This window comes from Patella vulgata, chromosome 5, assembly GCF_932274485.2.
Source record: "Patella vulgata chromosome 5, xgPatVulg1.2, whole genome shotgun sequence".
NCBI lineage: Eukaryota > Metazoa > Mollusca > Gastropoda > Patellidae > Patella > Patella vulgata.
Window position 1 is genome coordinate 53,856,827 of NC_065883.2, and position 17,715 is coordinate 53,874,541.

The 17,715-nt window shown below is 32.1% G+C and overlaps 1 protein-coding gene across 1 annotated transcript in view; it reads right to left on the bottom strand.

Moving 5' to 3' along the window:
* Positions 1-560: 560 nt before the first annotated feature.
* The window catches only part of LOC126821433 (neurobeachin-like protein 1), a 29,341-nt gene continuing 12,186 nt past the window's right edge, over positions 561-17,715 (bottom strand). The window contains exons 11-27 of the mRNA XM_056101007.1: positions 15,449-15,532; positions 11,949-12,035; positions 11,237-11,480; positions 10,437-10,540; positions 9,059-9,160; positions 8,172-8,308; positions 6,203-6,335; positions 5,754-5,873; positions 5,193-5,487; positions 4,100-4,182; positions 3,606-3,695; positions 3,065-3,233; positions 2,700-2,833; positions 2,340-2,496; positions 2,031-2,133; positions 1,707-1,894; positions 561-598 (exon numbers count right to left, since the gene is read on the bottom strand). Coding sequence (XP_055956982.1) covers positions 561-598; positions 1,707-1,894; positions 2,031-2,133; positions 2,340-2,496; positions 2,700-2,833; positions 3,065-3,233; positions 3,606-3,695; positions 4,100-4,182; positions 5,193-5,487; positions 5,754-5,873; positions 6,203-6,335; positions 8,172-8,308; positions 9,059-9,160; positions 10,437-10,540; positions 11,237-11,480; positions 11,949-12,035; positions 15,449-15,532 — 2,268 coding nt within the window. The remainder of the gene's footprint in view (positions 599-1,706; positions 1,895-2,030; positions 2,134-2,339; positions 2,497-2,699; positions 2,834-3,064; positions 3,234-3,605; positions 3,696-4,099; positions 4,183-5,192; positions 5,488-5,753; positions 5,874-6,202; positions 6,336-8,171; positions 8,309-9,058; positions 9,161-10,436; positions 10,541-11,236; positions 11,481-11,948; positions 12,036-15,448; positions 15,533-17,715) is intronic.

The window sequence follows — 17,715 nt, forward strand, 5'->3', positions numbered from 1 at the left end:
ATATCACATGCTGATTTGGATGGGGATATTAGGCAGGTTCCTAATAAAATTGAATTGTTGTCATTAACTTTAGGTAATTGAGTTTTCATGCCAATAATAAGATATTTGGTGTTTCCATCGTTTAATTTTAGAAAAAATTTTGACATGCAGCATCGAATATCAACAATATAATTTTCAAAATTAGATTTAGTGTAGTTAAAATCTCCATTTGATGCTGATTTAAATGAACAGAATAACTGGGAGTCATCCACGTATAAATGGAATGACAAATCATATTTCTTTACAATTGTGCCAAGCTATTTATCAAATTATTACATAAGGCATGTTTAAAATATTTATTTTGTTAATTTGATCAAAGTAATTATTGTGTTAATTTGATATCAAAATAAAATAATTACTTTGTTAATCTGATGTTAATATTTTTTTAAAGAAACCCACCTGTAAATGAGACCTGCTCAACAAATCTTTTAAACATTGGTGTATTGATGTCATAATTCTGCATTTTAGATATCAAACCAAGATGGCCGATTTCTCCCAGACGTAACCTAGTTTTACTTTTTTCATACACCTTGTCTGATTTCAATAACATATATAAAACCTACAAATGAACAAGAAAATACAGTAAAAAAATTAATAAGCATCAAAATGACAGCTAACACATACAATTCTACATAGTTACGTCACTCCAAAACCATGTGAGAAGGCACGGCCATCTAGTTTCATTCCGAGTGTGAACTTCTGGGCCACGTGTTGTGAGTTTGTTGCTCATATTTCGTGTGCTTCTCTCAGAGGCATAGTTACATGGCCAAGTCAGGCTATCTCATTGTTTATTTGTCATTTTGTAGCATTTCTATAATAAATCATAAATGTTGAATTGCCTTATGTTCTTTCATAATTTTGGCGATATCATATTTGCTCTGAAATCTCACATGGTTTGGGAGTGACGTAACTATGATGATGTAGAATTTAAAAATTAAACGAGCTTACCTTCAGGGAAGTGAAGTTTGATTGTAATTCTACGAATCATAGTAAGGAACGGAGAAATCATGTGCCCTCCCAATTCGGTTGATTTGGCACCCACCCTTTTTCTCGTTCCCAACCAGTACTGAAATATACTATCACCTGCTTTAAAGAATGAAACTGGATGGCCGCGCCTTCTCACATGATTTCTCCGTCCCTTACTATGATTCGTAGAATTACAATCAAACTTCACTTCCCTGAAGGTAAGCTCGTTTAATTTTTAAATTAAAGTGGATACAGAAATGTTACAGTACAAAATTGTTTAGCTTGAGGTTTCGAGATAATGTGATGAGTTCTTAATAAAGATAAAACAAACAACTTACTTTGACAACCTTTTCATAGAAGACAACTGAATAGCTTTCATGTGTAAGTAGTACATAAAGCATTTCAGCCATTTCTGGTTCAAACATTACTAGGAAAAATTGGTCATACTTTCTTCGGCTTTCGAGTAGAGACAGAAAAACATCTAACACTTCACAAAGCTAAAAATTAGAATAAAGTACTGGTAGACAGGCCGACACATTCAGTTTCCCTTCAATCCCAAAGCAATGATAACATTAAGGCTTCAAGAAGAAATTCGGTTATAAGGAACTGAGGACATATAACGACTTTCCTGTCAGAACTGATTAATACAGGTAAAATTCTATAAGGACTATCATTTTTTATGCTGATAGCTCTGAAAAAACAGTCAATTTTTAAGGCAGTTGCAAACACTGTAAGAACTCTTACCAATTCCTCTTCTTTGACCAATAATAAGAAAGCTATAATCTGTGAACATTCTTCTTGTTTTATATCATGTGTGATATAATATTTAACTAATGTTAATAATGATACTCTTATTGTCTTCCCATCTTCTTCATAACCATTACTGCCACTGCCAAATATAAATGAATCAATATTTGTCTTACTTGAACTAAAATATCACTTGAATGGTCAAATATATCATTAAATAAACTTGTCATTAAATTAAACAAAACTCAAGTGATGCATGAATAAAATATTACATTTACCTGTAATAAGTTCTGATGACATCTAATATATACTGAACACCATATTTCTTTCGGAAATATTGTCTTTCATCTTTAATAATAGTTGCTAAATACTGGATATGACCTGTGGAAAATAAGGAAATTAATCTGAAAACACAGGAATATTTATAAATAGTCTCTCTTTTTGATATTCTTCATTTTAATACAAATTTCCCTTTTCATTCCTTCATTTTACATAAGTTTTTTTTTTATTCCTTGGGTTTTAAATAATAAAATTGGATTACTGCTTGGTATTCATGATATGTATAAATTTATTTACAGCAAACATACCTATTCGAACAGGAAAATCACTTTTACTCCAAATACGGAAATCAAACAATATATATTGATAAAGATGATACAGGAGTTGTTTGTTAGCCTGCATAAAGGCATCCTTTAATAACTGTACAGCCATTAATACATGTACATCTATTAACTTAGGATCCACCTACAATATATAAAACATTTGTATTTAAATATACAAAGAAAGACATCCAGTAGTTCTGCTAGTTTAAGTCAATACTCTGACGACTAAATTGGAAGACAAAAAGAACTGGAATATATAAAGAATAACCTTAAATGTCCTTCTACAAGCTGTTTTATAAAAAAAACAAAAACAGGTAGTTGGAAAATAATTCAAACTATACTGACCTTCTGTAATAAAGCTCCTATTGTAGCTGCACCTTGGTTTATAACAAAAGAGTCTTGATTGATGGGTTTTGTTTGTAGCATGTTACGTAACATGGTCAAAAAGGCTGACACCTGATTTTGTTCAAGATTTGCATCTGAAATTTGTGTATGTTATAATGAGTTAGAATTTAAATTAAAGGATTAATTAATAAGGATGTGTGTGACTTTAGTATTAAACCTGATAGGTATCATAAATCTACAGTCAATTCTCATTTTTATAGGTTTCAAACAGCTTTGTTTCTTTATTCTCAATTTTTTTTCACATGATCAAGCTACCACTAAATGTATTCTGGAGAAAATTTGAACTAAAAATCGACAAAACATACCAGCATAAGAACTACTAGGAACTATAACCCATTCGTCATTTTCTTCTGAGACAGATGATTCAATCATATTACTAGAATCAGGACTATCATGTCTTGCTGCTGGTATTTTATCCACTTGCTCTAATAGGGGAAATAAAACTTGTATACCACCGACACAGTTTACAACATCCTGTAAATATATAATATAGACGGATATTTATGTTCTAGTCAAAATAATCTATTGATCGGTTTTAAAAGAATAATTGGAATAACAGATTTATTTGGGATATAGAATCAATTTCAAAAAAGATATAGGGAATGTTCAATTGAACAATCTGGATTTGAACACTCTGAATCTGCCAAAAAGTGTGAATCAAGTGAACACATGAATTTCAGATGCAAAGCATGCACAAACTGAATATGCTACTATCTCAATCAATCTCCTGGATTGATAATCGAGTGCCCCCAATCAAAATATTATTTACAATATATTCCTAAAAGTGTTTGTCATTAATCGCTGATATAATGATTGAATAAAAGAAGTTGATAATAATATGTTTACCTTGATATCCCATGTGACACATTTTTGACCAGCTAATATAGCATGATTTTGACTATTAGATAAATCTATACATATATTCTCTTTACATGCCTGTAGATATAATATAGTTATCAATTATGTGTTACTCTTATAATGTATTATACATGGCATCTAATAAAAAATAAACAAATTATTCTTAAGATGAATTCCTATACATTCAAAGCTACAAAATGAATTTGTAAGCTATAATAATTTATTTATTTAGCTTTAACAATTTATTTATATCAGAAAAAACTATACATATCGTAATCACAAAATCAATCATGAAACAACATTCAGACGATGAATGAACTGAAAATCATCTGTAGCTATTACTATTATTCACTACTTCAGTTGGCAACAATAACTGATTTACTTTTTCAGTCAAGATCCTAATGTTAGGACTTTATTGGAATGTATTTCACCAAGGCCATTGATACTGTTTTATTTACAGAAAGAGTCTATGTATCCATTACCTTAGCATTATAATGACATAATAATTTTCCTGGTAAATCAAATAATTCTGAATCATCATTAAAGAGAGTCATGTGATTTGGACCTGAAATAATAACATATTGATTTAAATAAAATAAATAATAACACCTAGGTAGCATGATATAACCATTAATCATTCAATATTTGAAACTATTTTGCACTAATAACAATCATAAAATAATCATACTTTGCACTAATAACAATCACAAAATAATCAATATCTTCTTAACAAACTAGTGCTAATTGTACATGGTAAATTAATTTGATACCATTAATAAAAGATAAGCATGCAGTGTATAGTTTTTATGTATTTAAGGTGTGTAATATTTGTATATTGTCTCCATCCCTGCTAATGATGTTTGTATAGCTTTTTAAATTGTCTATCAACAAAGTAATCAAACAATGTACAATATTTGTAAACAATATAACCTTGCATGAAGGATAGAAATGAGAGGGTCCATGAACATTCATTTTTAATCTGAGGACAATTAGTGTAATTAGATCAAATATTCTACAAGTCGAATTCCAAAGAATGCTAATATAAGCCTTCAGAGATAATAATTTTGGCTCTCTTTGTTTCACAATTTCAATACAATGTATGAACCAGGAACTGATCATCTTGAAATTGTGAAGTCATATCAAAAATCGAAATCCGCCAATCGATGCAAAATTCTCCACATAACCAGCATGTCATGTTTCATGTCTGTATTGTACTTCAACTGGCAGAGCTCTAGATATTTTTGAAGAGCTTCATCAACAACAACAGTTACAAATTGTATGGAACCAGTTTCTGATTCAATAATAAAATCAAAGCTTTTATTGTATAATTTTAATGACTATTATATATAGGGCTCTCCTTCACTTAATAACAGGAAAGTATATGTAGACATGACATAGTCTGAAATATGGTAAACCACAGATGGAAACTGAAAGTTTGTATTTCTGCAAAAAAGTATCAGAAATTCAAACAGTGGCATAGGACAAGGATAAAAAGATTTCATAGTCTTCCAAACAGAATTAACATGGGATGGCTCATTTCAATGGATGAAAATGATAATGTCGGTTTAGACATACCTATAGAATACAAAGAACGGACTTGATTCTGTGAAATGGCATCATGAAATATACATATAGAACCAATTTGGCCATGAATTGTGATTGGAGAACCCCAAATGTCATCTTGCATCCCAGATGGAATGCTACTGACGTTCTGTTGAGCTGGTGTAGATTTTGGACTGACTTGAAAGAAGCGTTTTAATGTAGATGGTAATTTGGGTTCTGTAGCTGTCGGTGTTGTGGCTGTTAGTTCTGTTGATGTTTCTAGTGGTGACTTTATTCCTGGTGATCCAATTCTGTTTGAACACAAAGGCTAGAAAAGAAAAGGTTTACTAAATTACTAACATTGTTTAAATTGAACTATCACTTGAAATCTACAAGTATTTACATATCATAACCAATTTTCTGAACTTCACAACGATGTGATGAGTGAACCTTAATTTCTACGCTATCAGTAAATCCATATCATAATGTAACTAATTTTTGGTTTTATTCAATGATTTTCTCTTTCCATATGAAGAGAAAACATTTCTTACAAGGAAGAGCACAGTAAAAGCAAAATTATTTCATATTACTTACGTCAGTTAGGTTAGGAAATTTAAGTTGAGCAGTGAGTTTTTGCCGTCCATCTATATAAATTGTAACTTGACTGTTTGTAAAAGGACGTCTAGAACTGGTATGGGTAATATCAATACAGTGCTGTAAAAACAAAAGATTTTGTAGTCTACTGAAAATACTTTTCCCTTGAACCCCAAAACTCTGTCGCTTCCACTGCCACTACAAGGGATTATGTCTACTTCAACCTTAGGTTAATTAGATAATATCACATACACATTTTATGAGAAACTGACCAGTTAAAGACCATTCAAAAATGATGGCCCCAAATTTTGTAATGGTAATTTCAATAAATTTCTTCAGGTCTTCTGGTTAAAGCATTATGATTTGCTATCATCATTCCTGTCAAAAGCAAAGTATCACTTTATGGACAAGGTGAGGGGTCATTTTATGTCAACAGACTTGTAACGTACCCAAAGATTATCAGATAGTTGATGGTTTTCCAGAGTTAGAGTACAGTATTCCTTTTTACTATAAACACCAATAACCAAGGTACCATCTGGGGTGAAAAAGCCTTCTATACCATTACCATGACTACCAGAAATACTACAAAATAAACACATCATTATCAAGGAGACATTTACGATTAAAGATAGGTTGCCAGGCAACGAAACATACGCCCACAGCAGATATATCCTCCGGGCAGTCAACAAGAGATGTCACATATTTTTACTTTTTTCGGTAATGAAACATTTATAATACATTAAAATCTGATTAAGAGTAACAACTCATTAAGTAATTATCAGAAAACCATTAGAATTTGTTTGGTTTTTATAAAGTTCTGACCCATGCTAACGCAATCTGATTAAAATACAGATCTATATTTCTTTTCGTTTTTTTATACTTTCGATAGCCTACACTACATGAAGATCTGACAAGTTATAGCGATAGGTCACGTCAGGGGTCAAAAGACCGACTTATGACCCTTTTGACGTCAGACATTTAATTAACCAATCAGCATTGATGTTGCTAGTGGAATACCCACAGTTCCGTGAAAAACACGCCTAAAGTTCGCCGTAACAGACCGTTTCATTGGCTTATCCCTGACACCATTCAGAACACGAGTTAAATAACAACTCTTCCAGATTCAAGTGTAGTAAAGACAAGTAAAACAAAATTTTGAAATATAAAAACAAAACGAAATAGGATCTGTGTTTTAACCAGATTGATGCTAACGTTTAGTATACAAAACTTTTAACATCATAGATTTAGCTGTTCAAGTCATAAAGATTCTTTGAAAATCAATATACTTGTTCGTCTCAAGACCTTAAACACTGTGTATAAATTTAAAGTCAATCGGATATTAACTTTAGCCTCTAGAGCGTCCACAAGAATTTTCAAAGTGATCAAGGGCCATAACTCTGGCAAAAATTAGCAGAAATCGCTGAAAATCAATAGGCTTCTTCGTCTCATAACCTTAAACACTGTGTATCAATTTAAATCCAATCGGATATTAAATTTAGCCTCTAGAGCGTCCACAAGATTTTTCAAAGTGATCAAGACCCATAACTCTGGCAGTAATTATCGGAAATCGCTGAAAATCAGTAAGATTCTTTGTTTCATGACCTTAAACACTGTGTATAAATTTAAAGTCAATCGGATATTAACTTTAGCCTCTACAGCATCCACAAGATTTTTCAAAGTGATCAAGGGCCATAACTATGGCAGTAATTATTGAAAATCATTGAAAATCAATAGGCTTATTTGTCTCATGACCTTAAACACTGTGTATAAATATAATGTCAATCGAATTTTAACTGTGCCCTCAAGAGCGTCCACAAGATTTTTTTAATTGATCAAGGGCCATAACTCCGACAGTAATTATCAAAAATCGCTGAAAATCAATAGGCTTCTTCGTCTCATGACCCTAAACACTGTGTATAAATTTAAAGTCAATCGGATATTAACTTTAGCCTATAGAGTGTCCACAAGTAATTGTGGACGCCGGACCGACAGGGGCGACAACATTATACGACCACATTTCAATGTGTGCGTATAAAAATCATGTGCCTGTCAATTTCCTGTGATATCTTGTTGTGTCTGATGTTTACATTACAAGCAGCCATGGGAACAATCTAATTGATAGGATAGTTATTTCCTCGTTGGTACATGTATCTCCCATTGTCTTACTGTTGGTCCTTTTGAAACACTGGTTGATTTGAAGACATTTTAACAAGACTTTTATTCATGGATATAAAAATTGGATTTTTTTGCCAACTTCACTTTAATAGAGTGAATGAAAATATTGACTCTATTGGCATATGCACAATAGTATACCATATCTGTTTTTTGTTATAATCTTTCAAAACTTTAATTTAGGAGCACATATCAAATTGTAATTGTCAAACATTATAGCTTTGACATTTATTATAATAATCTTACTTGTATAGTTGTCGCCTAAATAGTGTTGGATCATGTAGATGATATGGACTTAAGTCGAACTCTGTATCTAAACATAACCAACAGTGTATAGTATAACCGGGTCCTGGCCATTTCTTTATAGTTGGCAAGACTAAACCCTGCAAAATAATGGAACTGTAATATAACCATGAACTGTATTCTGTAAATAAACACATCCACCTTTCCGTATCATGGATTTCTGTAATTCCAGCTAATCTCTAATTTTGAAAAAAACCTGCCTTTATCACTTGGAATTTACGGCTGAATTAAGCAATTCTGAGTCTCTGGGACAAAGACCAGATGGGCCCCCATAGTACATAAAAATAAAATCAGCCTGCGGATTAATAATAATCAAATATTTTCAATGAATTACTTCTATTTTTGCATTGTGTGAAAATCAGTTAGCAGGGTCAGTAAACTTGAATAAGAAATAAACATGTAACAGGAGAAGCTAAAGTGTGTTGACATTGAAATATATCACAAAGATAGGTGAGGTGCATAAATTTTGAGGATTAGCATGATTTAAAACAGAATCATTCTCATTTTTAATCAATTATTTTTTCTTTCCAAATCCTGCTGGCCTGGTGTCCCCATGTGTTAACCCCATTAATTATTTGCACATTTATCTTTTTATAAAGCCTCTAGCAATCAAATTGTTTATCACTCCACATAACCTGAGCAGAAAGTGATAATTATTTAACTTTCTATTCACCAATTAGAAGCAGAGTTAAGTCTGAAAGCATTGTCTAATCGAATTGCTTAGACTAAGTGGCTGAATGTTCTAATGCAGTTACAAAGGTCTGTCAGTGAGTCAATCAAGACATTAAGACATTTAGAAGCAATAATGTGATTAATACCCTTGTACTTACATCCGTTCTAGATTGTATATCAAAGAATTGTAAAGCCCCATCTCTACCGTCTCTCCTAGCCATTGTTGATATAGCTCTCATTAACCTTGTACAATATGGCATCTGAACAAAGCAAAAACATGATACATGTTTATATCAAAGTGTAATAGACAACAAAGGATAACTGCAAAATAAACACAGACAAAGCAAATGGTAGAGGAAAACATATTGTTTAACAGTATGAACATCTAAATTTATCTTAAGTTTATTGGATAACTTTTTGACAATTTCAAAATCAAACCATATCAATGACAAAGTATAAGTATTGCTAGCTATATATACTACTACAGAGCATGATTTGGGATTAAAAGTCTGCTTCTAACTAAGGTGACATTGCAGACTAAAAATGTTAGGTCTAGTGTAATGAATTCACCATAAGTACAGTGTGATCAGATGTGAGCTATGGCACCGTCTTACAAAGAACTAGCAATCACTACAACCTAAAGCAAGGCTGAGGGGTACAGAATCTAAACGTTCAAAAGCTGTTTGGCCATGAACCTCATGCAAACACAGCACATTCAAGGGCTGCTTTGAGATTCCCATGAGAGGATTCTCAGTTTAATTATTATCTGTCCCCCCCACCCCCACAAAAGTGAAGTTTGCTCTGGTTTAATTACAATACATTGAACATAACAAAATAACAAATCAAAAAATCAAATTGTAATTAATAAATTATACCACTAAAAGAAGAGGAGTGAGACTAATTAATCAAATTGTGTTTCAATTATTTGTTTCCAAGTTTTAAGTAATTTACATTAACAGAAATAATAAATCATAAATTCATTTCACATAAATACACATGGCAGCATATTACTGAAAACAAAAGGCTAACGATGTGAAAATAATGGCCTTCATGCCTCATTAACAGCTTGTTTACAGGTCAAACACTTAATCACTCAATTAATAGCATAATGTCCTCTATAGGCTCCTTACAGGTCAAACTGTTAATCACTCAATTAATCATATCATCACTATTACAAATGTCTGAACCCTACTTGAAGGTTGAACTGTTAACCACCTAGCTAATTAGTAGCATAATGATAGTTCACATTACAACCAATTAATGTCCTCTACCTTAATTTAAGAAAAGTTGCACAGAAAAATAACAACTTGTAAATACAATATATTGATACAATAATGTGTCTTAATTTTTTTTACCAGTCAGATTTTTTTTTAGCCATATTACTATCCAAATATGACTGTATTTCATCTATTTCTAAAACCTATTTTAATATAGAGATTAGAAACTAAAACCGTTTTTTTTTCAGTAATATAAATTCAAAGGATTGGTTTCTTATTGATGTAGGTCGACACACTCTTTCAAATAAATTCAAAATACCTGAACACTTTCTTCATCTAAACGTAATAAAGCAATCAACTGTTTTAGTTCACTAGCTTGTATTGAATGTGTACCTAATAACTCTGTTAATTTTATAAGATTACCTGAAAAATAAATAATCTTCTATTATGATCTTTATTTCATTTCATTTGCTGATTGAGAAGGATAGAGTTTAACGTCATTTTGGGACTAACATATGGGTCAATTTTATTTTCATAATTCGCTTGTGCATATAGGAGTCTTTAATTAGTAGTGAGAGGAAACCAGAGGACCAGAGAAAACCCAAGACGGTAAGCACTCCTTGTCACATCAAGCTGGGAATAGGAAATTATGTCACTTGAGTCAATGCCAGAATGTCTGATAATTCGCTTGTGCATATAGGAATCTTTAATTAGCAGTAAGAGGAAAACAGAGGGCCGGAGAAAACCCAAGACAGTAAGCACTCCTTTTCACATTCAATCTGGGAATCGAAATTATGTCACTTGAGTCAATGCCAGAACGTCTGATTTAAAGCGTGCACGTTAGATCATTGGACCACCCAACCCATCTTGACTAATTGAGTAGTAAAGTCAGTTCAGTTAACATACACTTCTAAAGGATGTTGTTAGATCTTACTATAGTGTAAAATGTAAATAGCATTTAAATCTTAATGGAAGTAGGGTCTAATTTCTATCAAATTGTTTTTTTTACAAATCAGCTTTTTACAAAATCAATTAAAATCATTATACTATGAATAATAAATCAAGTTCATCTCTTGTCATTTTTTAACTATAACTATAATGGCTACATTCAAAACTTACTGACAGCTTTAGGATCAATCTGACGTTGTCGCCCTAAAACACCTAATATTGCTCCTACCATTCCAGCATTACAACAATTCATGCGATTTCTATGTCCACGACCACAAAGACACTTCAGTTGGTATGACAGCCATATTTGGAGATCATGTGATTGAATGTCTGGTAACCATTGAAGTAACATGACAGCTGCCTTGGTATTATGAACTAAATGATTATCTTTCTCTACAAATTCTTCTTCCACAACCTGGACATTAAACAGTATGAGCATATATAGCAGCAGATATTTATTAACTTAAAATTGAACAGAGTATTACATAATTTTATAAAGGTTACCATGCAAAGTGTCAAGAGCTGAGATCTATAGGTGCAAACCAAGCGACCAAGTTATACCAAGGTTGCACAATTGAAGGTATTTCATCCTTCCCATAGAAATTTTTTAACTTTGGTAATTAAAATAAATAAAACAAGTTGTCTTTATCAATTTATGCAATAATCAAGCTGCTTTTCATCTCGGTAAAATATACCTATCCTATCACATCAATAAAGTGTCATCCGTATCCAGATAATAAAAATGTTAAATGCAGGCACAAGAACTAAGTTTATAAATCCTCTTGTGTAATGTTGTAAATATAATAAAAGCTCAAAGATTGCATGAAATATTTTACTCCAATCAGAATATCACGAATCAGATGTAATGATTGAATGAACTTACCAAATCTAATAACGATTTTAATAATTCAATTGATGGTTGACCTAAACTTCTCATAGCATCAACAAACTTTTCATAGTTTACTTGACACTGAAAATCAAAATTTCAAATTTATGTCAATTTCATCCAATTGTTATGTCTTATAATTATTAAATATGTAAAATGTAAAAAACTAATATGCTTAACAGCAGAAAAGTAGAAAGTGCTAGCTCTTGTTCTTGATTACTCCAGTCCAAATGGTCTCCACCAACAATGACAAATATCAGCCTGGTAAAAACAGTGCTAACTTTTTAATTTGTGGCAATGGTCATACAGATAATATTGTTTGTTTTACGAGTGGGGGAGACCAAAATGACATTCTTCCTGTATTTGTAATTTGCCCATCTGTGATGCACATAAAAGTTCTTATATTCTAATTTTTACTAATTTATTTTTATTGTTTATTTTTACCATTTCGTCATTTTCCGAAATTCTATATTATTGCTTTCAAAAAATGACATTCAGCAGATGTGTCATTCTTGTATTTATTTATTTTGAGTGAAGTCTGTATCATTACAGTGCCAGGAATGAACAGCCCAGGAAGGACCCCCAGATACCATCACTTAATTTGATATGTGCGCAGTTTGTGTGTCCTGTTTGACCGAAATGAAGTTTATGTTGATTTGTATTGATTTTATGTGTATAGTAATAATAAGTTTCCTATTGTTTTTGCCTTCTTTAATTTTTATACTCTGATCTGATGTGCTTTATTAAGTATATTTAACCACTGGCACGGAAATATATGTGAACAGTTTGGCTTACAATGTAGAAAATATTAGTTACAGAGATATAGCAGGCCTTCACATTTCAGACGCACTCTATCGCTCACATAAATCCCAATCTAGGTACGTGGTCGCCATCATGCTATTTTAATAATAATTTTGAAACTAAAGAAACATTCACTGGGCAATTAAATGTGCCTAACACAACAACACTATATTCACCCGGAAGCGTTCCCTATAATAAGCTATTAATAAACGAAATGAAAATGAAATGAAATGGGATTTAACGTCCTACTGTTCTGTTCCGAATGGGTTAATGAAGACAGGCATATGCCGTACAGTTTGATATGAGGGAAATTTTGTTTTGATTTTCCCAATATTCGAACTCAACCTTCATTACGGTGATATATATTGAAATGGTTTTTAAAATCTGATCAAAATTGTGTCATCTAGAGGACCCAGGAAGTTACGGTCTGATATGTGCAAATATCCAAAGGATCTGAGATCTTTGAGATATAAACATATATTTTGACTTTCATCAAAATCGGACAAAAATTGTGACCTCTAGCGGGTCCACAACCTTGGTATTACATACTTCACACAATTTGTGTTCAAGGAGCGGCAAATTTGACGAGCAGTAACGAAATTCAAACTCAAACATCATCAGGGTGTTATGATGACAATCTGATTAAAACACAGATCATATTTCATTTCATTTTTATACTTCAAAATTTCGTTCTACTTGTCTTTACTACATTAGGATCTGGAAGAGTTGTTATCATTGACGTGTTCTGGATGGTGTGAAGGATTAGCCAATGAGACGGTCATAAAAATGATGACCTTTATAGTGTCCACAAACAAATTGCTTACAGACAGGGTGACAACAATATACGTCCACATAAAAATGTGGGATTAAAAAAATAGTGAAATGGTTAAGTTTGGTGAGAAAACTTAGGCTTGACACAGGCATGAATTACAAACAAGACCTGATAATACGCAGAGGTCGATTCTGTGGAGGTATTTTTAACTTTCGATGAATTTCAAAATACTATTTTATAAAGATAAGAATGTAAACAATGTTTAGACATTATGAACTACAAGTATTTCATTTTCTATCATATAAACAGACGAAACAGACTAGGTCATTTCAGGACTAACATATGGTTTAATTTTATTTCAATAATTCGCTTGCGCGTAGGGGTCTTTAGCAGTGGGAGGAAACCGGAGGACACAGAGAAAACCCACGAGGTTGGACAGGCTACCCTACTCCTTGTCACGTACAACCAGGGATTCGAAACCACACGAGTTGACTCAGTGACAGGCCTTATGAGACAGCGCGCGTGCTAACCATTCGGCCATCCAACCCCCCTCATATAAACGAGGGCAGTAATTATTGATGAATATTATTAATTAAATGACATGAACTTAAAGTCGGTATGGGAATTAACTATAGGAAATATCGAAGTGCGTCAACTTTTCTATTCTATTTAAAGGAGCTAAGTCGCTAATATTTGGGACCTAGAAATTAGACACAAATGGGTCGCAACACATACAATAATGTAATATGAATGTATATAAATTGAATTACATTCAATCGTTTCTGTTTTTACTGTAATTTCTAATCAGTTGGGTGCGGCGAAATACGCCAGTATTCTCAATCGAATTTCAATCTCTAGCGTATGGTTATTCCAGTCTACGCCGTTAGTATTTATTGGGCATGCTCTCAAGATAAGAATATAGCGTCACCGTTTGACATGACTTGTGGAGTATGCCTAGCCTCGTTTTTCGAGTCCCTTATTACAAATAGCGCTGAAACGCATTATGGTACACGATTCGTGAACCAATTGTAAAATGTTTATTTTGTCTTAAATATTAGATATCAGGAGCCCATCTTTTCCCAGTAAGATCACAACATCAATGTTGATTTAAACCAACAAATAAATCTTGCTTTCAATGTCGAAAATTTTAGATGATATTGAGTTAGGGACTTAGCAACTTTAAAAGAAACATAATAATAACAATACAGTGTTTTATTCTTCAAATGAAAAGCATTACATAGGGTGATTTTCAATTTGTTCCAATCTCAGGAGAGCTTTTTTCAGCTCCCCATGATTTTTTAGATGTGAAGGCCCGATATAGAAATTTGTATCATTAAAAAAATAAAAGAAAACATTTTGTACAATAATTGACTGAAGGAATTCTCTATAGAAATATTGGTAATTGTACCTGTAGGTAATTCATCAAACTCAATTAATTAATAATGAAACGAAGATAATGATTTGAAAAAGCTAACATAAAAAAAACTTCCTTAATCTTTAAACTATTTTCTTTAATGATAGTAATTATTTCTATAATAAAAAATCCATAGAACAAATAAGGTATGCTTTGCAGTGAATTAACTAATGTCAGCAGTAACCATAGTGATGTTTGACTTTATCTGTAGTCATGGCAAAAAATATCAGCATACCCATCAGCAGCATGTTAATAAAACAGGCCCATTAAAACATTATTATAATAATAAAACATTTATATTGTGCATATCCCCCATTAGTCCAGCTGGTGCAGTAGGATTTACAGAAGACAACTAGAACAACTAAAGTTCACAGCTGTGCACTCATTATTATTTATAATTTATACACATCTCAAGAAAATTCATGTTCATAATAACTACCTTCTTTTGAATTTCTACAACATTGAAAGCTATTCTTTTTTATAGAAAATTAAAGAATGTTAAAATCTAACCTTGGCATTATTAGAACCAGCTAATATTGTTTGTATAACCTTTATCACAGAAATAGCTAATGACTGAGCAATACTTCCTGTTAACTGTAAAGAAAGGTAGAAATAAAGACATTTTATCAGCTGCATTTAATGAGACACAAAAACTTTATGTTTTAACGACTTAATCAACAACTTTTTTTTTGCTTTCTATGACGATAAATGAAAGATACATTATGTAAGATTTAGATAGAGAGCTAGCCATTATTGCTAAAATAGTTCGAAAACAGATAATGCAAAATGAATATAGTGAAAATTTCATTCAAATTACTCTATTGTGAGTGAAGATATTAGCCTGACAAGATGTGTTCATTAATTGCAACCACCTTACTGGTTGTTCGAAGCTAAGCCTCGCTTTTCCATTTTTAAATTAAATCAAAATATGGCTGAACCGTTCCAATCTATTTAATATCGGAGATATCCGATGGCATCGAGAGTTGATTATGATCTTGTCATGTTAATAAAATAGTTCGAAAACAGATAATGCAAAATGAATATAGTGAAAATTTCATTCAAATTACTCTATTGTGAGCGAAGATATTAGCCTGACAAGATGTGTTCATTAATTGCAACCACCTTACTGGTTGTTCGAAGCTAAGCCTCACTTTTCCATTTTTAAATTAAATCAAAATATGGCTGAACCATTCCAATCTATTTAATATCGGAGATATCCGATGGCATCGAGAGTTGATTATGATCTTGTCATGTTAATAAATGTCTAATTATAGTTTATGTAACATTTCAGGCCTAAAGAAAGACCTGCAATAGACAGATTTAGCTCTTGCATATGTATATATGTAGATGAAATATTTTTATAAACTGTTTGCTAGATCGGATCTTCAGTAAATGGAACCTACATCATATTACAGCAAATTTGCTATTATTGTATTTAATGCCTGTTGTCTGTATTATGCAAATAGCAGTCTACATTGCTTTACTTCCTACATGTGTGATAAATGTGTAGAGAGAAAGAGAGATCGGGTTCAACGTCAACTCAGACTGTATAGAAACATAATCTAATCTTCAACAAAAGTAGTCTACAATCTGCATGTAGAAATTTTTATTATTACCCTATATCTCCATGACTACCTTTTACTGTAATATTTAATGAGGCAATAAATTTTATTTTGCCACCTGGCAAAGCTCTAATATTCTACTGTAATAGTTAATGAGGCAAAAATTTTGCATTTGCCAGCTTCCTTTTTTACTGTCTATTAGTGTCTATGACAATATAATAAGTTGAAATATATTTTTTTTAAAGCTCTGATATAGTTAAAGGGGAATTCCTATATATAATATATTGAATAAACCATGTTAATTTGCAAATTTTTTATCCTAGTCCTAAACATGTATCTGAAGCCAAACCTTTTAATATCTAAATTCCATGCTGTGTATATGCCTTGAGAATCATGTCTATATACTACAACTAGACAAAGTTATAGTGGTAAGTGATCATTGTGGTTAACAAGTCACTCATACAACGGAAAAATAAAAATCTTTTCCAACTGGCTCAATATTCTAATATGATAATTTTATACACAGAACTATATATGGTCACATTTTATAGCTTTTGATCTTCATACCTAAACCTCCAACCTCGAGGGTTTTCTCTGTGTCCTCCGGTTTCCTCCCACTGCTAAAGACCCCTACGCACAAGCGAATTATTGAAATAAAATTAAACCATATGTTAGTCCCGAAATGACCTAGTTTGTGTCGAGTGGGCGTTAAACCCCATTTCTCTCTCTCTCTCTCTCTCTCTCTGATACCTAAACCCACTTTTATTAACAGTGTCCTGTGAAATAGGAGGCTCCCCTTTAACAACTAATCATTGTTTATTTGAATGTCTGTATACGTCATTGTTAACATTGATGTATTTACGGTTTTTACATACATATAATTCATAAAAAATAATTGATTAATTAAAGCATGTACAAAAGTGTAGAGCTGGGCGATATTTCTGTTTTTCGATATAAAAAAGTCAAAGAAATAAAGATAGGTTGCCAGGCAAGGAAACATACGTCCACAACAGCTAAATCATCCAAGCGATCGACAAGGATTGTCACATACTTATTCTTTTGTAGGTAATTGGTTGCATTTACAAGATAATTTCATGCAGATGAGATTATAATTTTTGTCATTTGAGGGTTCACAAGGTTCTACAAAGAACCGTAACTTCTAATTAATAGAAATTGTCGAAATTCGACAGGCTTTTTCACGTTACTAATTCAAAT